The sequence below is a fragment of the Corvus moneduloides genome, chromosome 7 (assembly GCF_009650955.1).
Source record: "Corvus moneduloides isolate bCorMon1 chromosome 7, bCorMon1.pri, whole genome shotgun sequence".
Lineage (NCBI taxonomy): Eukaryota > Metazoa > Chordata > Aves > Passeriformes > Corvidae > Corvus > Corvus moneduloides.
In genome coordinates, this window is record NC_045482.1 from 2,780,653 (window position 1) to 2,802,316 (window position 21,664).

The 21,664-nt window shown below is 44.7% G+C and overlaps 2 protein-coding genes and 1 long non-coding RNA gene across 10 annotated transcripts in view; 1 reads left to right on the forward strand and 2 right to left on the reverse strand.

The window, feature by feature from the left end:
- VWC2L (von Willebrand factor C domain containing 2 like) overlaps positions 1-14,068 on the reverse strand; it is a 48,240-nt gene extending 34,172 nt beyond the window's left edge. For 2 of the 4 annotated variants that reach the window (XM_032114730.1, XM_032114729.1), the window contains exons 1-2: positions 13,609-14,068; positions 11,045-11,511 (exon numbers count right to left, since the gene is read on the reverse strand). In XM_032114730.1, coding sequence (XP_031970621.1) covers positions 11,045-11,455 — 411 coding nt within the window. In that variant the 5' untranslated portion in view covers positions 11,456-11,511; positions 13,609-14,068. Of the gene's footprint in view, positions 1-11,044; positions 11,512-13,396; positions 13,526-13,608 lie in introns of all 4 variants that reach the window. The other 2 variants (XM_032114728.1, XM_032114727.1) reach the window with 2 other exon arrangements.
- On the forward strand, positions 13,844-21,615 carry LOC116446605. 2 transcript variants are annotated; one of them, XR_004241288.1, is made up of 3 exons: positions 13,844-13,925; positions 14,689-21,028; positions 21,430-21,615. It is a non-coding gene; the product is annotated as an uncharacterized LOC116446605 (long non-coding RNA). The 2 variants fall into 2 exon arrangements; XR_004241287.1 differs by having other exon boundaries at positions 14,689-21,615.
- Positions 14,863-21,664, reverse strand: part of SPAG16 (sperm associated antigen 16) — a 360,884-nt gene continuing 354,082 nt past the window's right edge. For all 4 annotated transcript variants that reach the window (XM_032114725.1, XM_032114722.1, XM_032114721.1 and 1 more), the window contains one exon: positions 14,863-15,199. In XM_032114725.1, coding sequence (XP_031970616.1) covers positions 15,018-15,199 — 182 coding nt within the window. In that variant the 3' untranslated portion in view covers positions 14,863-15,017. The remainder of the gene's footprint in view (positions 15,200-21,664) is intronic.

Below are 21,664 nucleotides of genomic sequence, written 5' to 3' on the forward strand. Positions count from 1 at the left end.
GCTGCTCAAAGCCTGAGATCCAGTTATCAGGATTTGTTGTGCTGCTCTCTTCCCCCTCCTTCCTACAGCTAAGCCTGAAAAGGGTTTTTGTACAAGCATGTCCCATAATCCCATCCTGGAAGGCTTCATCTCATTGACAAGGTCCCATGAAGTGGTATGTAAGGACCATGTTCTCGTGCTGCCTGACACACAACAGCCCTTCACCAGTCACACACAGCTCTACCAGACAGGTAGAGAGCAATACAGACTTCACAACTATTGTATCAGGAACCCTGGACTTTTCTTTTGGGGAACGAAGTAGAAAAGCTACATGTCAGGGTTTACAACCATCTAATCATGTTGCAATGCACCTACTGATCATCTTGCAGGGGCTGTCCAAGTCAGTGGAAGACAATCCAAGTATTTCCACTGAATTGAGTATACCTGGTTTTGGGGCCTTTTCAGAGTCACAGGTGAATTTACAACATGGTCAGAATGACTGGAGAAATCTGCTTGGTTGACTGGCACTTGAAGAGGGGTATAAGCACAAAATTAAGCCAGTGGGCTTGTTAGAATTCTGAGCCCTGGGGAAACCCAAGGAGCTATCACATCAGAGCAAAGGCAGAGGAGATGCCGGGACTCTTGGTACCACTGCAAACCAAAATCAGGCATGTCAGCTCCCAGCTCCTTCAAACACCAAAAAGGACATGGTAAGGATGTGCCTCTTCTAGGTGATACTGCAAAGGGAAAAAAATGCTTCTCATGGCAGTTTTACTGAATATGGAGTTGAAATGCTTTCTCCCCCTTCGAGAACACATTAGAAAAAGAAGTGCCAACCCCTTAAAAACGAGGTGCCAGCCTCTGCATTTCTGCTGATGCCACAGTGGTTTGGGATGCAATGGATCTCACCTGGCACTTCTGCACACCCTGCCATAGATTCAGATCCACGAGCTGTATCCACACACACCTCCTGCCTACACGTCTGGATGTGTCCCATCGCCTGCAAGTGCTGGGCTCCAAGGAAAGGAAAACTGAAAACCATCGCTGCTGTCAATCTCTCCCTCTTCTAGTTTCCAAGAGACTTGCAGAGATAATCCCCTCAGACAGGCTGGACTGATGGCATCCTGCTCAATGCAGACAAAACAGCAGGAAAAGCAGAGCGATGCAGAGTGACGTCTGTCAAATTGGGCACTTACATCTTAAGAGGAGCTGTAACTTTTAATGATACTAAGGACAATGGCAATTCTGATGGAAATTATCTCTGTAGCTACAGTTTCAGGTGGGGAATGTATTGGCAGGAAGCAAGAAAGGAAAGAAAGTTTGAAAGGACCTGATGAATAAATTTGGAGGCAAAAACGGCTTGGCATTACGGCTGAGGTGGGAAGTCATAAACCAGGGGAGAGGAATAAAAAAGGAACTGGGATAGCATTCATCAGAGATACTCCGGGAGGAGAAATTAGAATCATTTTCATTGTTATTGAAATTGCCTGTGATCTCAGGCAGATTAGCAGAAGATTGCAGGAAAATTCAGAGAGCTTTCAGCTGAGAAATTTTGCAGGTGCCAAACTTGTGGAGAAGGAGCTGGTGAACAAGTCCCACCTGAAGATGAGACTGAAACCTGCCCACTTCTCTTTTGGGCTGCTCACTTGGCTTTCACTATTAGCAGCACATAAATAACCATCTAATTTGTGTTAAAAATTTGGTAAATGGCTCTTCTGTATGTGCCAATACAAAAACTTGCAAAGGGCAAAACTTTCTCTCATTTCTGTCACTTACTTAATAAAATAAAAATCATCCAGCCAGCTAGTGGAGATACAATATCAATTATAGTACAGAAACCATAACCACTTAGATTTTCCATAGGTGGAAAGTTGCTCAAATAAACAATCTGTTAAGTAATCGTAGACAAGCACACTCACTGAAAACACCATCAGGTTGCAAATGACTTTGCAACAGGAAAAAACGACTAAGTCATTAGATAATTTATCTGCAGTGAAAAAATTGGAGCGGTATCCTACTTATATGGAGCACTAGCAATACAAATGAACTTTGCCATCCAAAAATTGAAAAATGTTTGCACCACACTGCAGATTGGCTAAACCAAGGACCTGGCTTTCAAGAAGCAGAAGAATCAGATGCTGAGATCCTGTTTTTAAAGGAGCCCTCAACACACACACAAATATTACTAACATAAAAGTCTTTCCATATGCTGGTGACCAGGCTTGGATTCTGGAGATGGAAAGGCACAGGGATGCTCTAATCACCCCAGGTCGTGTATTCCTCTCCTCCCTTCATTCCCAGGCCATGCCTGTCCATAACCAGAAACAACATTATCCTTGCCATTCTTTTGTAAACATTCCTGGGGCGCTCTACAGATCAGTAAGGCAGACAAGGGGCACAAAAGATGTGCCTCATCCTGGGTATCCTGGGCCCACGTCTGATGAGTCAGGATTGTGACGGCTTTAGGAGCTTTTTACTCATAGATTTGATCTGTGCCACACAATTTGATGAGTTGAAAAGGCTCCTGGAACCATGTCTGGATCTGAAGAGTAACTCCTCCATTAGCTGATGAGAGAGACAACCTTGAGCCAAGTGCTGGCCCCTTTTCCACCAGAGCCGTGTATCTGCAGTCTCGTGGTTGCTTTTCTCTCCCAAGAGCAGTAGCAAAGCTCTCTGTAAAAACATGACTTTGCACTTCTTCCATAAGAACTCTCTCTTTGCTTTGATATAGGTCTCATTTTATTCCTTACAATAGTTGCACCTCACCTACCCTGGGGCTGAGGGGACTGGAGCTCTCTATTACTTTGGTGATAATTTTTATGACTAGATTACAATAGTTTTTAGTTCAGACATGCCCAGTGCCCAGGGAAGGGGACTCCTTCTGAAAGGTTACGGATATGACAGAGGGGACTGTGGCTCCAATGTGCGAAGCGCAGCCCTGTTCAGACACAGACAAAATGTCTTTGTGTGCTTCATATTTGTTAAGCTCCTTTTAATGTCAGCAGGGAAAGTGAGCCCAGCTGGCAGCTTTCTGCTCTCCACTCCCTCCTGGTTGGCTTTTGCTATGAAGGAGCTGTATCTAGCAGAAAGCCTCCAGGAGCAGGGAGAAAGGAACCGAGGACCTGGTCAGAAAGGTGATCCCTTTTACATGTGTTTTCCCTATACCTGAGTCTGCTTTTTCCTCCTTTGTCCACAATGAGAGACAGGAGAAGGTGGCGAGATCAGCTCCGGGTACTGATAAAACACTGAATTTCTATTATGGAGGTAGGTATAATACAATCAGTCATCACTGGGGAGATTTGGACCTTGGTCCCATTCCTTCTCCTCAGTTTCCCACCTGGCTTGTCAGATAGCCACAATACTGGCCGGGCTACAGATTTATAACGGTGAGGGACTGTTTTACTCACAAGATACCCAGGTGATAGTTATTCAGCCTAGCTGAACACAAACCTTGAGCCACTGTGCTTTGCTCCAAGACAAGCTCCATGTCCCCACACACTCAGGCAGCTGGAAATCAGCAGGGTGATGGACTGGTGGGTGACTCCTGGCTGGAGCAGCAGCCAAGGGCACATGGGAGCTCCTCCTGCCCCACACCGCAGACTGCAGTGCTCCATCACCCTCAGCTTTGGCCTTGCCTGTGGTGTTGCACCTCTCGTGCCCTAAGGGAAGCTGCTCCCTGGTACTGCAGCAGGAGCTCCTGCATCCCCTTGGCATCCCAACACGCTGCCTCCTTCCCCCTGGAGGAGCAGCTCCCTCCTGAATGCTTGCCTCAGCTCAGCAGCATGCAAACTCCACAGAGAAGTATGTCACTGGTACTAAACTTCACACCAGTGTAACATCCCAGTGCATCACTTGGGATCCACAGAGATGCAGCAGTTCAAGGCAGCAGAGAACCTGCAGCTCTTTACAAGCTGGCACCAAGGAGAAGGCATTTTCCAAATCATCCTGTCTGCCCCTTGCATCCAGTGCTTCATGGCAATGCTTAAACCCTCAGGAGAGGAGCCAGCAAGGTCTGGAAGGTTTCTGTCTCTCAGGGGATGTCATCATTTGGTTATGAGCACAAGCTGGGAAGGATGTGAACTGAAAATAGGTTTGAATGGGTTATCTGTGATGAAAGAATACACTGGAGTCTGCTTACACAGGGAGCACACTGGGCTAACCCTCAGTCAGAAAGGTTTTGCTGACTGGGATGACCACAGTTAGCAGACTGAAAGATTCCCTGCTTTCAGGACCTGTTTCAAACCCTATTGCTTCTCCAACCATACTGATTTTACTGTAATTCCCAAAGAATTACCTCTGAAATTACCACAGAACAGAGTAAAGAAGTCTCATGTATCCTTATTTTGCAAGTAGACTGAGCATTGTCACTACATAACTTATCTAATTACAGTTTTTAAAACAGTAACTAGAATAATTGGCTGATTGAGCATTATTTCTAATGAATACAATTCTGCATAGAGCACATTCCAGTGGCAACAACACATACCTGCACTTCCCCATGCTCTGGTAGGAAATAGTTTCCTAAAACCTTCTCACCAATGAGCTGTGAATGTTTCTAAAGATGACATCCTTCTTCCTAAGCTGACGACCTGAGGATCACCTGCTCACCAGCCCCACAGAAACACCCTGAGTGACAGAGATGAACAGTTTGGGAGAGCCAAGGGATGAGCAGTTCTCTCCTTGGCCACACTGAGCATTATCTGGCACAATAATAAAGCCTCAGACTTGATTTTACCACTCTTGGAAGGATTTGGTAACACCTGCATGTCCTACATATCCTATTTTCTTAACAGTTAGGCTCCAGCAGCAATGGAGGCAGGGCAGGGGAAGTGCCAGAGCTTCTCCTCTGGCTGTGCACAGATATCCCCTCTCCTTTGGTAGCTCCCTGGCCAGCCTCTACTCTAGAAGCAAGCAGAGCTGATGGGCTGTTTCCTGGAGTGAATAACTCAAAGCCCAGCCACAGCTCTGGCAGTACAAATGCTGGGCACACATTAATTCCTGTGTCATATTTACTGGAAAAATACCAATCCTTTGGGATTGCACGTACAGGCTGAATTCTGCACTGGGATTCTGCACCGTGACTAAAACAGGGGGCTTGTGCTCAGTTCTTGCTGATTCTGAATTGTGGGGATGCTCAAGTTTTGGGTCTCACCCATTTCAGTGCCACTGAGCTCTGAGCTTTTGGGGCCTCCCATGTATTGCTGTGATCCAGGGAAGAAAATTCCATGGATTTTTTTAGCCGAATTCTGAATAAAGCCCATCTTCTTTCACCTACTGTAATGACATATTTGCATAATGTGATATATATGTTACAAAATCAGTAGCTAAGTACATAGCATAATTTTAAAAACAGGTTTCACTATAGATCAATATGTGACAGACCTATCTATTTTAGTATGTTTTCTTGCTACCAATTATGACAGAAATACAGTAAGTCAGTAATTTTAGATTCCTTTGCATAGACATTGTCACTGTAATTTTGCCAGGAGGAAGATAATAAATCATACTTTTCCATCTGACTGATGTTCTGTTTCCCCTGTCTGATTTCAATGGCTGTATGCTATCTTCAGAACTGGCATTGTTCATGCCTCCTTTTATTAAAGCACAGGCACGTTATTGAATTTCTTTTGTATTACGATTTTCTAGCCATATGTGAAATTGCAGAACACACAAGAAGAAGGGAAAAAAAAAAAAAAGAAAAAGCCCCACTTGTTTGAGTCATAGTAGAAAAAAATGCTGCTGCACACATCTAGGAGAGAAAAATGCCAATATTAAAACGGAGGCCACGTGCTGGCCCTCTCCACCCAGGGCTGCCACACTCTTGTTTCTCACCTAAGAGCACCACCCCATCAGTAACACTCTGGAACATCTCAAGTGCTCCATTCATATTTGATAAGCTTGCACTCCTAGGCTGGGTACCTGGTGGTCTGAGCCAGGCTGTTGTTTATACCACTTAGTTTCTATTTCTGGCACAGTTCTGGGGGTGGGGAATCACTTTTTGCTTTCACTGCCTCCTTTTCTCCAGCATCAGGATGGACACACTGCGATTCAGGGGCTGAGAGCTGCTGGGATAGCAGCTGCATACCTGCCTGCATGTGCCTTTTGATGAGAGGCCTTGCTTTGTTCAGTTATATCCAGATAATTGCATTAATAAAACATTTTAAAGAGCATTAACAAAGGAGAAGGAGGTACCACTACTCTGAAGTAAAGGTTTCCATAATGAGCTGAGAATTAGTGTATGGTAATGCTGTGCTTATACAGTCCCTCATATATTTTGGCTTCTGATTACACCCTGAAGAACCCTGCTAGAGCTGTGTCCCCACTGTGCAGAGCACTGCTCGAGAAGACATAAAGTCAGCAAGATACAAAAACCATCACTGAAGAATTACAGGTGATTTGTGGACAAAACAAAGCAATGAACTTAAGATATAGTGGCAGGGAACAGGGGAAAGAAAAATAAAGCAGAACTTTAGCAACAAAATCCTGGCTTTTTTCAAGTCAGCAGAGATTTTGCCCTAGAAGCAAAAATTTCACCCTTCCTGCTTTTTTGTTGTTTTTTTTTTTTTTTTTTTCCCAGTGTGGAGGAAAAGGCAAGGGCAAGAGCAAGGGCTGTTTTCCCATCTCTCCACACTTGTGCTGATGCAAAGGACAAATATTTGGGCATCATCTAGGGGCTTTTTCAGTGAGGATAGGTTTGGGAGGAGCAAAGGTGGAAGGGGAGAGGACAAGAAATTGGAAAAGTCATTGGGAAGGGCAGGCAAATAAAGTCAGCAGCAGAGGACAAGCACTGGCAGAGCCAATGGCTGGATTAAATTGCAGCTCTGTGCTTGGCAGAAAGGAAGACAGCCACTGAAGAGCACTCAAAAGATGTCCAGAGTGTTTCCCAAGTCCAAGTTCACAACTGCAGGGTGAAGCTGCTCTTCTCACTGGAACATCATCAGGAAGGCCAAAACCTCTTGTGTTCCCACCCAAAGGATAACTCACCCACTGTTCTGCCAGGCCAACACAGGTATTTTAGTATCTGTGCTTAGGAAATTTCTGCCACTGCCTTGGAGGAGGATGGCACCGTGCTCACCCTCCTGCAGGGACAGGGAGCAGTCCCTGCCTGTCAGTCTAACATGGAAACAATATTTCAAGATGTCAGCTTGACAATCTCTTGTGAGCTGACCATTTATCTCCCAGCAATGGCATTTTGCTACATACCCAGAGGTCTGCAGAAGGTTATTCTGGATGTGCCTCTCTGGGGCGATAAGAGACCTAGGAAGTTTCAGAGCTGATTATGGACTTTCCAAACTGACAGCCCAATCCTCTTCCAGTGGCTCCTCACAAATACACCGTAACCACTCCATAATTCCACTTCTCAAAGGTGTGTGCTTTTCTCAGCAAGTCGTGCAAGAGAGCAAAAACTAATCAGCACTTAGGGACTTAATCTTGCCTCAGTGACATTTGCAGGATTTCTCCATCAGCTGCCAATGAACATCCGTCACACTGGTGGAACACTGTCTCCTTAACTTTACATCAGCTGCTGGCTGGGAACATTCATTTAAGACACAACCATGTGTACTTAAAATAACCAAGACCAATCTCTATTTGCTTGTTTTGTCTCTCTGAGAAGAAAGGGGAGGGTTAACAACCTCCCGAAAGATCTCTGCTCCTACAGGTGAGTGCAGAGCACTCGGAACTCAGACCTTACCCTCCAGGACTGAAATCAAAGCAAGGATGATGTGCAGGAGAAAAAACAGCTGCCAAGTGACCTTGGGAGTCCCTGCCAAATCCCTCTGGGGAAAACAGCCTAAGACTTCCAACATCCTTCACACCTTCCCTGCAGCCACCACAGCTGCCTCCACCCCTGCCCTGAGAGGGGCCAGTGGGGACCTGAGCGATCACATTAGAGTCCAACAAAGAGAAAAGCAGAAAACAGGATGGGGAAGGGAGAGAGGGATCCCAGTAAAACCCACCAGACCTACCCTCTCTCCTGCTCCACAGGTATCAAAATCCTGACCACAGGGTATCAATCTGTATTTTAGATACGTTTGAATCACACCATGATTAACATTAGAGAGACTGCGCTGGCCTCTCCTGCAGCGGTTTCCAGGTGGGACCACAGCCTCAGCCAAAGCTGGGGAAAAGTCCCACTGAAACCAGGGGGTGAAGCAGGCTCTGTATGGGCAGCTGTGGCCCCAAACCCACCAACATCTCCCAGGACCCATAACAGACCTATGAAGATGCTACATGGGTTACTAAGCCATCAGTCAGGGACACAAAATTTTACAAAAGGATACAAGAAAAACTCTTAATGGGTTTAGATTTACAACTGAACTTCAGCATTTCAGCTGTACATGTTAATGATTGAGGGCACAAGTATAAATATTTGGACAGCTGTCTAAGCTACATGGCTTGTTGTCATGTTTGTATTTTGTGCTTATGACTGTTATGACTCAAAAAATCAGAGGTACAAAATCTGTTCACTAGAAGAAAGCTAAATATTCAAGAAATGGTCCTTTGTAACTATTCCTTTACCCTGAGAGCATCACAGTTACTGCCAGTGGTAAGAAAAAAAGATTAAATCACATCTGGATTTCTCACCCCAAACCTAAGAAAAAATCTAGAAACAATACAGGTAAATTCACCCAACTGGAAGCCTCTCATAGATTTTGATATCCTAGAGAAAAAAAATCCAAGAGAAAAAAATTAATCCCAATTTGTGAAAGATCAGGCAGCTGAAATTTCTACAAGATGAGTCATTCCTGGCACACACACACAGACACACACTTGCAGAAGATTTTTAAATAGAGGCTAATTTCAGCTGAAACTCAGCAGTGACAAGCACTTCTATAGATGACGATTTGGAATCTACATACCAGCAAAAGTAAATCAAGTGGGTGAAAGGGTTCTGAGACCACATAAAACAGTGCCTCTGTTTCCACTGAAAGCAGCCCGGGTTTGAGTCAGAACAGCCTCTCGTCTTTGACTTCAGTGTGTGTACAATGGATGTCAGAAAGTTTGCAGACCTTATAAATTCAACGGGATGAGGGAAGGGAAGAACTCAGACCCTGTAAAACCTATGAACTGCTCAGGATTTCATCTCCAGGGATAGCAGGTAAAATATTCTGCTGAAATAAACAACAAAATGCTTGGGTGCCTCATAAAGTCAAGACTTCAGAGCAGCAGCTTCCTCAATCTTGAAGTTCTGTCTTTCCTATAGAATTTATAAAGTTATAGTTCACAGGTGCTTCTTTTTTTCCCACCAAACACCCCTGGGAATGTTCTTCCATTGTCTGACTCTCCAACAGTACTTTGAGGAAAAAAGCAATTCACTGTTTATTCTACGTAAACACAGAGATTTCCAAACATTGGTTTCTGCCCTATTCCACAACATATTGAGCTCTCAGCAAAACACAGGTCTAGGTCAAAAGTTTGACTGTCAGCTAAATTAAGTGTGAAGGATCTGTTCTGGACAGAAGGTTACTGTGTGTGAGAGTGGTGTGACACCACCTACTTTGTGCTTCTCAGAGGGTACTGGAACTTTGCTTTCCACACAATACCCCAAGTATTTGAATACAGCAAGCAATGAACCAGATGGCTCCTAACCTCTCCAATAGCATTCCCCCCTTGTATTCTGTTTCCCTAGAGTTTAAGCTGTTATCAGGATGAAATTATTTCTTTCAGGAAAAGTGATTACTACTTTTCCCCTTGATTCACATCCAAGAGACTTTAATGACACTGAAATCTCTTCAAAGAGTCCTTACAAATTTCTGCTTCCTAAAAACACGTCCTTGTACCTCTCACATAAAAACATGACCACCTAGGTGGGATATCTCACCACCTGACAACACAGCAGTCAAAATGAGACCACTGAAATGTGATCATGGGATGAACTTGGGCTAGGCCTTCTCAGGACAAGAAGAAACTGTTATCTGAGCAGTTCACAAGATCAGCATCTTCACATCCCTCAGAGAAGCAAAGCAGGTTGATCAGGGTGGCCCCCAGGGAGATTTTCCTCATACATTGGCTTTACCTTGTTTGTGACATTAAACTGTCTTGTCCAGACTCAGCGGCTGCAGTTTCAGATGGACAGAAAAAGATAAACATACACCACACATGATAGAAGAAAGGAACTACTAGCTGCTACCTTCCCTGAAAATGACAATTTCTGTGAAACAGGGAATTGCCACCTATGTTACCAAGAACTGGTGAAGTGCACAGACCTATATGAAATTATTTTCATTGCAGGAAAGACAGTAAACTGGCCAAGTGTATAGTAAGATCAGGCACACAGCCATGAACAGTTATAGGCTGTTGTCAATTATGGAGGTTCAACTCTTAAAGCCACGTGAGCTAAAGAACAAACTTGTGTACCTACAGCTTTTCCAGCCCCTGTTCTTCATTGTGAAATGCTGTTTTTCTTAGCAGAATTGAAAGCACGGGATCAAACTCATTAGAATGAGAACTGCAGGTTGTGTAATGGTTTTGGAAAATACCATCTTGTTTTTAAGATATATTTCAGGATTTCTTTATGACATTCCTTACATGAACTCAACCATTACAATGAAACCCCACGCTTCTCATTGCCTGAGATGCTCATCTGCCTAGGAGTTCATCTTCTCCATTCTAGACAGCCTTATCACAGTTGAAATGAAAAAATTAAATAGAGTTTACCATCTACTTATTTGCATGCTCATACAGTTATGAGTAACAAGTCTCAGCACTGTGCCATCAATATTTTGTTAACCAAATTGCAAAAGGGGTTCTTAAAAAGCACTCAGTACTGGTTTACACACCCTTGGGTAGTCCAGCATGATCCATGCTATGAGCAAAGGAGGCAGATGGAGAGGACTGGCAATTCCCACAGGGGCTTTTGACTGACCACTGGCCCTCAGGGAGTGCACATAAGGGGGAGGTGACAGCTTTTACATGAGCCAGATCTGCATCACAGCTAAAAATGACTTCAACGTCAGCATTCATCAATGGCAGTAAGCAAATACTGAGTGCCTTTGAGAGCTCCCAACAAGAATACAATTCCTAAAGCATACTAATATGAAATACTGAAGAAAGGGTTCCATACCTTAAATTCCTCCAAGATTTTGTAATTTTTCCCATGATATTCACAAAAGTTTTTCACTTCTTTGCATTCTGGACAGCATCCATTGTGTTCCACTTTTGTGCACTTTGGGTGGATTTTAGGGCATTCTGGTTGATCGCAAACAGGTCCATCCTCAGTACAGACACAGGGACAGTTGGAATGTCCTGGGAAAAAGCGTTCTCCCAGTTTGTACACAAAGCCACTGTCATCCACACAGCCCTTCCCCCGGTAATCATCAAAGATCAGATTGTCATTACTGGAGGTCTGGTCCCCTTCATCAGCAGGGTAGTCTTCATGATTGATGGCAGCTGGAGTGACCAAACCAGGGAGCACAAACAGAAGTATCCAGGCTTCATGGATATGAAGAGCCATCCCCCTCCTCAGCTTCTCCATGGGACCTTAATGCCAGATACAAATAGTTGCTTCCATAGGGAGACCAGTGTTGTGGTCTGAAAACAAACAGTTTTAAGTGAGAATGAATTCAAATATTGACTTGTAAAGGTAATTGTTTCAATCAGCACCGAAAATAAATACGAGTTTTCAAACGGCACAGACAGCTATCACTGTTTCACTTGAATTAAACCTCTTCTTAACTATTGCTAAAGAGAACAAAGCATGTGAAATACCTAAATTAGACACACATGCCTGGACGCATATGACCACAAAATATCTCTGAAGGAATGGTGGCTCACAGAATCATCTAATTTCTACTTTCCTCATTTTTGCAGTTGTGTTTTTGGATGTACCAGAAATTAAACCAGCTGCCTGAAATCGCATGGTGATAGGCAGCTCGGAGGGTTTTGAAGCCAAGTTTAAGAACGGTCTAAACCTCCTGTGGTGGCCACTGTTCCTTAGTGCTACGTATGGAGCACAGCCCACTTCATTAAACCGAGGTGGGAAACCTGAGCTGAAAAAAGAGTTAAACATAATCTGTTGTCAGAACTGTGTCTGATCTGAAAGATGGTGCTGAGTTAAACTTGGGCTGCAAGAGGTGGAATACTACAGAATCTAATTTACAGCATTTCTGAAGATGGACTTCCGGGGCTACCAACACAGCCCAGCCTGCAGCAGGTACATTTAATTCCGACAGAAACAAAGATGCAATTCACCTTCTCCATTATTCAGCATTTCAGTAATTGCCAGCAAAAAACGTGGAGCACAGGATGTTAAATGCCTGCATAATGCATGGAGCCGCTGCAATGTGCCTGCCTGATTAAGCTGGAGCCTTTCTAAAACTTTGGGAGCGATGCAGCACGGCCTGACCTTCGGTGAGCTGTGCTGAAGTGGTGGAGCCCGGGAGGGAAAGGGGCTTTGGGTGACCCCCGGGAGAGTCGGCGCCAGGCGAAGGGTCCGTGCTGGTGTCTTGGGAGCACTTCTGGCTGCCCACGGTGCCACATCACTGCCACCAACCTGCCCACACACCAGCCAACAGCCAGTGCAACCCTGGCAGCAAACTGGTTTCTGACCTCTCTTAAAAAACCTGGGCAAAGTATTACAGGAAACTTTTAAATGAGATGAAATATCAGCATTACATGGACTGCAGAACTACGGAGGTAGATCCTGGTACAAATCAAAGAAAAAAGGACTGTTGGGGTGTGTGTGCCATCCCTTCTTTTCCTCCATTCCCAGAGCATGCACACACAGGCACACGGAGTCTACACAAACACGCATTAACCTACACACGCAGGCAAACATGCACTCCCCCGCACCCCTCGGGGAGACATTTTTTATATATTGGCATTTTTGGTGGACTGCAGATGTTCAGCAATTAATTCTCCCTTAATTGAAGCAAAAAAGCAGCAGCAGGAGGAGAAAGCTTTAATCCCAGAGAAGCAGCTAAGGGATCCTGTTGACAAAGCAGTTTTTCCGAAGCCACAACAGAGGGAGACACCGGATATTACACAAGCTTTATCAAATTCGAAAAGATATCTTCTTAATTGAAGTACTAGCTGTGTTTCCATCACAAGGACTATGCACCCTCTTGTTACTCCTATCAGCAGTATCTACTGTAACATGCTGTTTGGAAATCCAGCGATTCATGCAGATACGGCTGCTTTACATATCTACAGAGCAGAGAATCTCCCCACCTAACGCTACAGGTAGGTTGCAACACTGCAGATTTGTGGGCATTTAGGGTAAAAAAAAAAAAAGCAGCAAACAAAGTAATTCATATCTGAGGAAATGTGAAATAATTTTGAGAATCTGTTGGAGTTTGATGAAGCAGCTCTCGAAACAAACGCGTGTGTATATATATGTATATAAAAGTTCTCCCCAGATCATAAATAAGAGCACTAGATTTTGCTACAGCAGCTGAGATGTCCCACAGCAACTCACAGGCACTCGGCTCGATCCTGGAAATCAGACAGACTGCAGACGTCTTGCACGGACACATTTCAACAAGTAAACAAATGCTGCTTGGCTCAGAATTAGTTTATATCTTCAACTTTCTCATAATTTCTCAGCCTGAGGGAGGCCAGGATCGTAGGTAAGTCTCTGAAACGTTTCCATCCGCCTTCCCTCACCCCAAGTGAATAATTCACACCTACCTGATCAGGCTGGATGTGAAAGCTGAGACGGGTCACAGGCCAACATGGACTGAAAGGTCAGAAACAGATCAGTGAAAGCAGTTCCTCCTAATCACGTTTTCGGTGTTGACTCACGGACAATCCCTTTTCCTCCACCTCCCATCGCAAAACAGGGGAGCGCGGCAGCCCAGCAACCACAACATGAGAACTGAGCTTTAACCCGGCGCCGAGGATTCAGAGGGAGCAGGATTCAGGCGGTCCGGAGACTGCGATGCCGCGCAGAAACCCCGGTGCCAGCAGCAGAGTCATCGCGGCGAACTTGGGCTTCATCTCCTCAGGTCTCGGGGCGGGCGGGGGAGAGAAAACAACCCATCCCTGTCCCCTCCCTGTGCCCAGCGGATCTCCTGCGGCTCTAGCTTCGCCTCGGCGGGGGGAAGGGGGGGGAGCGATCGCGGGTTAGGCGGGAGGCAGGCGGGGGAGGGCGGGCGGAGGAGCCCCGCGCCCGGCGGGCGGGCAGCCCCCGCGCCCCTCCGGGGACTCCCCGGCCCGGGCGTCGGCCATGCCCGCGCCGCGCAGCTCCGCGCTCCCTGCCTGCTCTTATTAGGATTAATTTCTTTTTTTTTTGGGGGGGGGGGCGGTGGTAAAAAAAAAAAAAAAAAAAAGAAGAGCCGGGGGAAAAACCCAAAAAATAATGCAGGGCGGGGCGCCCCCGCCCCGGCCGCTGCTCCGCCTGCCGCTGGTTGGGGCGACGGCTCTCCTCAGAGCTGCCCCTCAGATCCACCGGCTCCCGTCAGATGCACTGGCTGGAGCTCCCGTCAGCGCGGCTTCCCTCAGCCCGCTTCCCCTCAGATCCACCGGCTGGGGCTCCCCTCAGCCCAGCTCCTCTCGGCCCCGCTCCCCCCTCAGATCCACCGGCTGGGGCTCCCCTCGGATCCACGGGTTGGAGCTCCTCTCAGCCCGGTTCCCCTCGGATCCGCGGGTTGGCGCTTCCCTCAGCCCCTCCGCGCTCTCCAGCTCCGGCTCATCGCCGCTGCCCTGGTGGTGTCCGGGAAAACATTCCCCATGGCCGCACTGTGGAAACTTCGCCTCATCTTCCTACAGGGCTCCGCCGGGGAAGGGGCGCCCCGGCTCCTGTGGCTCGTGCTGCGCTACATTAAAAATCAATCTCCTTGCAATTCGGCTGCGCTGGCATTAGGCGTCATTGTAAAGCTGTTTCTCCAGAAACCACCAAAAGAGAGATTCTTGGTGTTGGGGAAAACACGGTGACAACAGAAAGAAGGGGAAATTGAGGGGTTTATTTGGACAAAATGCTAAATAATGCTCCGTTTGGGCAAATATTCCCCGAACAGTGCAAACACGAGCTATGAACCTATAAGCCGGCGTTGCTGTTGTCGAACCGCTCTTGTGGAAGGCGATGAAGGCCACGTGTGTCACTGTGCTCGGGTCCAGAGGCAAACCCTGCCATCGGTGCCTGCGGAGAGCAGGTGATCCTGGCCATGGAAGCGCACGCAGCGCACCTCGACCCTGGGGCCCTGCAGGACGGAGAGCTGGCCCACGGCCAGGCACAGCACCTTGACGGAGGCCTCGCTGCTGGCCAGAGCCACCAGGCCACCTGAAACACAGAGCAAAGGCATTGAGGTTGGCAAAGGCTACACAAGAGAGCAGAGCTGGAAGTTTTGAGATGGTGGCTTTAAAGCCACACGTGTGTGTACTCCTGTTTCCTGAGATAAATTAACAGAAAGTTGGACAGATCAGTCACAATGAGATTGGATTTTGGAGCGATTAAGCCAGTCTGCAGACCTCATGTTCTCCTCACAAGGAGCCTGGCTATTTTGATAGAATCACAGAATCTGCTGAGTTGGAAGGGATCCACAAGTATCATCGAGTCCAACTCCTGGTCCTGCACAGAACACCCCAAGGGTCACACCGTGTGCTGAAGAATGTTGTCCAAATGCTTCTTGACTTCTTGTCAGGTTTGGTGCTGTGACCATTCCCTGGGGAGCCTGTGCCAGTGCCCAACCACCCTCTGGAGGAAGAACCTTTTCCTAATGTCCAACCTAAACCTCCCCTGACACAGCTCCAGGCCATTCCCTCAGGTCCTGTCACTGGTCCCCACAGAGCAGACATCAGTGTCTGTCTCTCCTCCTCACAAAGAAGTTGCAGACCCCTTATATCCTTGTATCCTTATGGGAAAAAATGACGATAATCAAATCCTTTGTATAGAACAGGGTTTAAGCGTAGAAAAAATAAAGGAAAACCTAAAAAAGATTCTAAGGAGTTCTCAGTTTCCATGTGCTTTTTTGCAAATCAAATGGACTCAGTTTTCAACACTCCTAAGGAAGCAGGATGTGTTTATAAGTTTATTATTATTCCTGCTTAAATAAAAGCAGAGGTAATAGCTGGTGATATGTTTGAAATGCCTCTTACTTACCCAGCCTCCAGATAAAGATTGTCCTTTAGAAATTAACTATAATAATCATGAGTTTCACATACAAAAAACAAAAACCAAAACAAAACAAAAAATCAATACATTCATTTCAAAGCTGATGTGGCCCTAACAACAACGGGATCACTGTACTGTCAGTCGTGATCTTGGTCAAACACCTTTTTCTATTTGGAGCAAGTTCAATATACCCTTCAAATGATTACAGCTCTTCTTATGTATCAAGATTTTCTCTCTGAAAGCAAAGACATCACCAGAAGAAGAATAATTAATATTGACACTGACAAAGTCAACCTGGCACCAAGGTCATCATTTTTTGGGAGGATGATGAAAAACAGGAGATATTTTGCTATTTTTAATAACTCAGGTTATTCACCAAATAGCCAGTGGGAACATACTGCCCAACACACGTGAGCATGGAGGAATTTATCTGTTTTAACAATTTAGAGCCCTGGATGTGCCTATGTGATGCACAGTTTATCCAGGGAATATACTGTCCCTCCGTTCAAACTAGGTCATAACAATGATGTTCTCTGTTCTGCTCATGAAGATCTGATGGCTTCATTTCTCCATTTATCAAAAGAAACACGTAGTCTAAAACAGCTTACAAATGCACCAAAAATATTTAACCACAACTTATGCTTCGTGTGGTCATGGATATTTGTGTAAGAAGGCAACTAGGAAGTAGAGCTAACCATGATAAATATGCCCTATTTGCAAACCTTTATAACTACCCGGCTTCTTCATCTAGAACAAAGCCTGACACAGCAAAGATCTGTAGGATGGATTAGAGTGTCCAAAGCAGCAGATGTGAATATTTATTATAAACTCCCCTCCAGCAAGTCTTTGCTGACAGAAGCATTGCATATGGATTGCACTTGCAGCGAGACTCTCCAGGCAATCGCTGGATGACTTCTCCAGGAGCCAAACAAATGCCATTTCTCCAGCAGCCCTGACACCACAACAGCTGGGCAGGGGGCTAATGTCACTTCCAGCTTCTCAAAACCACTAATGAACCCAGTTGTTACAGAGAGGGACAGGCAGGAGAAAAGGTTTGGACAGCTGCAGTCCACTTCCAGAAAGTAAGGGCAGGACAGAGTGACAACTGAGACAAAGTTTCAGCTCATTCACTCTCTGGGTTGAGCAGGGCAGGGGCAGATCCCAACCGTGCATTTTTCTAAATGCTTTGCTAGGTAAGTCACATGCTTGAAGCAAAACCAGAGCACTCATCCTGTCAGTCCATGCCAGTATTCCAACAGTCCTGGGAAATGACAAAGCCAACAGGAAGATAGAGAGGGTCAATAAAAAACAACCAACTAGGAGGTGCAGCAGTAAACTGCACTGCCTTCATTGCTAGCGCTCACTGGGGAAAGGATGGAGGTGCTCTAGGCAGCCCTGGTGAAGAATGATTCATTTCAGAGGAATTTTTCCCTGAGTTAGGATGTGTTACTATCGCTGACCATGAGTACAGCCACTTCCTGGCTCAGGAGCAGCAGGATGCACAGGCAGATGCATGTGAGGGGGAATGCACAAAATGACAACATCTCGTTTCTGTCACCCTTTATGTCAGCACTGATCTACGGGCTCATAACAATTTGCTCATTATAATGTAAATTTACTCCCTCCTTCCTTCCAAAAGGAGATGTTTCATTTTGGGAAGAGGGAACAAATTGTGTTTTATTGCTCTTTCAAAATGTTCTCCAATTAGGAAAGCAAACAAAAACTACTACATAATTGTGATGCAAAGCTGTATTTTAATGAAGGATACTTACTTGTCACTAACAAAGGCACTTTGATGTAACACTGGAAGAAGATAAAAGCCTGAAGATAGGTTGTTTGTCATACCTTTGACCCATCTGTCAGGTGGGGCTGGTCAAACTCACTGAACCCAGCAGTTAGGCTGATTTGCATTGGAATGAACAGATTCTGCTTAAAAGATGCAAAGTCTCCAAGACCTTGACCTCTAGATCTCCCAGCCTCTAGATCTCCAGCTCACAAGGCTCCCAGAACCTGCTCTGGATATGTTGGTGCACTTGGCAACACGGGGAGCTAAAGGGAAGCTTTGCTCTGGCTGGCCTCATGCCAATCCTGAGCTCAGCCTTCTTCCTCAACCTGGCAGACAAAGAGTGATGACAAAGCACATTGCCACCACAAAGAGACCCTACAGTAGCAGCCTTTGTACTAATCACAGTTGAGTTGCTGTTGCCCATTGCTAGAACACAAGTACTAATTTTTCTGATGTACCCCTATTATGTCCTTAGAATAACATAAGCTCTGACCATCTGGCCACTTGCTTCAAATAGGATGCAATGAGTTGGAAAAGGTAAAGAAAGGTAGCAAAGCCAATTAAAGGTACAAACAACTTCTGTGCAAAGAATCCTTATGAGGGATGACAATTTAGCTGAGAAAAAACTATTTGTGCACTAAAATGTACTTGGCTGATGCTGCTTACTCCATATGTAAACCTCAGGCTTCCGTCCTTCCTTTGGGACCCACAGAGAAATGTGGAGCCAAGCCAGACTCCAAACTACCCCCCAGGGGATGGTGAAACACAGGGTTTCCATGAAAATGCTCATCTGAATCCCATTTCAGCCAGGAGCTGCAGGGCAGCCAGAATCTGGAATCTCTGGACAGTCACCTTCTTGGACCAGACTGAATTTGCTCTGAGGAATCACTGCACTTTCAGCTCCTTTTTTTTCCCCAGCACTGGAATTAAGTACTGCTGCAGGTTTCCAGTCCCAGTGTCCTACAAAAAAAAGCTCTGTTCTTGTCTCCGGACTGGCAATGCTCTTGGATTTTGGCATTGATTAATGACAAATGCAGTGCAGTTGTTTGGGTTGGAAACACGTTTGTACTTAGAACAATAAAAATCATCCATGCCCTTCTAGAAGAACTATTCATGCTACTAAAACTGTATCTCTACATTTTTTTTGAGACCAGAACTGAACCCTAAAATCATTTAGTACCTCAGATCATTTAGTACCTCAGAGATAGTAGTATTTTAATTTTTTTTTTTTTTTTTTAACTTTTAGGACACATAGCCCACTCTGGAGAAAATGAATTATCTTGTTTGAAAATCTGTTCTTGTAAATTTTCCAGAATGTACATAAAGTTATGGGCTTGATAAGGGCCATAGCCACAAAGTGCCAAAAGCAGGAATCTAGCAAAGAACTCACCAAATTTACTGGAGTGTTTGCACTGACCTAAACATGTGAACTTAAAAGCAAAGTTATTGCATTCACTGAGGGTCAGTTGTGTTGGATATAAGTAAGCATCCTGCTTCTTCTCATCTGCAAGGAACTTTGCGTACCTACGCCACTGTGTAAATCCTAAGGAACCAAAGCCCCTCCTGTGAATACAGTATGAAATCCATCTCCTAATTTGAACTGGTGGATAAATTTAAAATAGTGCAGGCGTGTTGAAGCAATCTAATTTGTTACTGCATTTCTTCAAAAGACAGAACTAGACAAGATTAATTTGCTGGGTTGATGGCTCCAAATTACTTGGGGTAAAAGGAACAAAACCTGTACTTGCCAAAAGACAGTTTGACAATTTATATTTCATAAGAGCCTAACAGAAATCACAGCCACGATTACTGTCTTTGTACAATGAATTTTGAGTGAAACCTTGCCAGGACCATGCTACATACTGTTTTACATGTCCAAAAAGCTGGAAACTGTGACATCTTTGGAGCAAACCACCACCACTCCTCACTGGTGAGCCCTTTTATATGCCCATTAAAGCATTTAACTTTTCTTTGGGCAAACTAATTTACTAATTCTGTAACATTCCATTATCAAAATACTCTGAAAAGTTCTGGTTTAGCCTGCCAGTACTTCATGTTTCTGGAGTAGTCTAGCAGCTTCTTCAGTGCTAATAAAATAGTGTTGTAACCAAAGTCACAAACTCCACAGCTCCCCAGGCACATCAGGCTGAGACATTCTTCCTGATAACTGGCACTGTTTGCTCGCTTCCAGTAATATTTTCCATAGACTCAGCAACTCAGGCCAACTCTTCTTCTCCAGCAGAACAAGGACAGTGACAGATCAAAACCTCTCTTCACTGCTCCAGCAGCTCCTCCTCTCACAGACAACAGAGTAGTTGAGGAGCAGGATTTGGGCAGTTGCTTCTACTAACAGTACAGCAGTTACTTTAGACTTCCTTGCAAATAATTCCGATGTGATCGCTTCCCCAATTTAAAAATTAATTGCACTGCCTAACTGTAAGCAAAGCATCCACCTTCAAAGACAAACCCAGCTACTTCTGGGTTTAAATTAAAAAAAACCTTGCGTGGCTTGAAGAAATTCTGTTTATCTTAACTGCATGAGACCATTCCTGATAGCAGAGATGAAGTAACATATCAAAGAAAGCAAGCAAGAAAAGCTTTGATCAATAGGGAAATGGTTTTTATACACATCAGAACCAATTTAAAGAATTCTCTAGGATCAATTTGGATAGACAGAAATGCTTCTCAGCATTTATTACCTGTGGAGGGAATATTGATCCCATCCATTGATTTCTCCTATGCATGTAGAGCAGCATCTGGTTTTGTTGTGTGGGTTTTTTTCCAAAGAGAGATGACCCAAAGTGGAAGGTATCAAGAAACTACTTGTATTTTAAGAACTTACATTAATGGTTCAACCAATGTCGTTACTCAGAACTTTTAAACTCTGTTCAAGAATTGTCAGAATGTAATTTACCTTAATTTTGGTACATGATTGTTAGTCAGTGGAATATATTTTAAGAGAAGTGGTTTTTTTTGAACCTTACTTACCAAAGGCTGCCAATTCCTTACGTAACACATTGCATCAAACATGTTTTCTTTCCTGTTCCCTTTTCAAAAGAATGTCTCTTCATGATAATGTTATAAATTGCACAGCCCTAATGGATTACATTCCCTCTGAATTAAGGTCTTTTGTCATTACTGGAGCTGCAACCATTTGCATCATCATGAGGATCCCTCAGCCTGAAGTCTCCTATGAACTGGGCACCTCTCAGGTGAGGTATGAAAGGCAGAAATACCCAGTCCCTCCGTTTAGTAGTCTGGCTAACACTTAGTTAATGTGCTTGGCTACATAAAAGTAGATGGAATATTTACAAGGGCTGCAAACTATGATTGCAGTGGCTGTAGATAAAATTCTTCATTACTGTCACACTAAGCAGAACGTTATTTACCAGGCAACTGATTCCAACATATGATAGATGGCGGACAGTTGTTTTTGTTCTATAAACAGCTTTCAACAAATATAACAACTATTTCTTGTACACTACGTTTTGCTTAGGAATGCACTTTTTAGACATTATTTTAAGTCCTCTGTTCTCAAATGTGAGTAAAACCTCCTAAATATTCTCGTGGAAATAATGGTGGCGCCCCTCCTCCCTTTGTCTTCACACTCTAGATCTTTCAAGAGAGAGGGCATAGAAGAATAATCTTGAGCAGTTTGTAATTCACTTGCAGCAATTCACTAAATATTCTCAGTAATGGAGGCCAAAAGGCAAGCTGGGAAAGAGAGAAGACGTCCAAGAATCTGCTGATACAGGTGTTTAATAGACTGCTACCAAAATAAAATCCTTTTGTCATTCTCTCTAGTGACTTTTTTCTTTCCCCTTTCTCAGAAGTATTTAAATAGACAT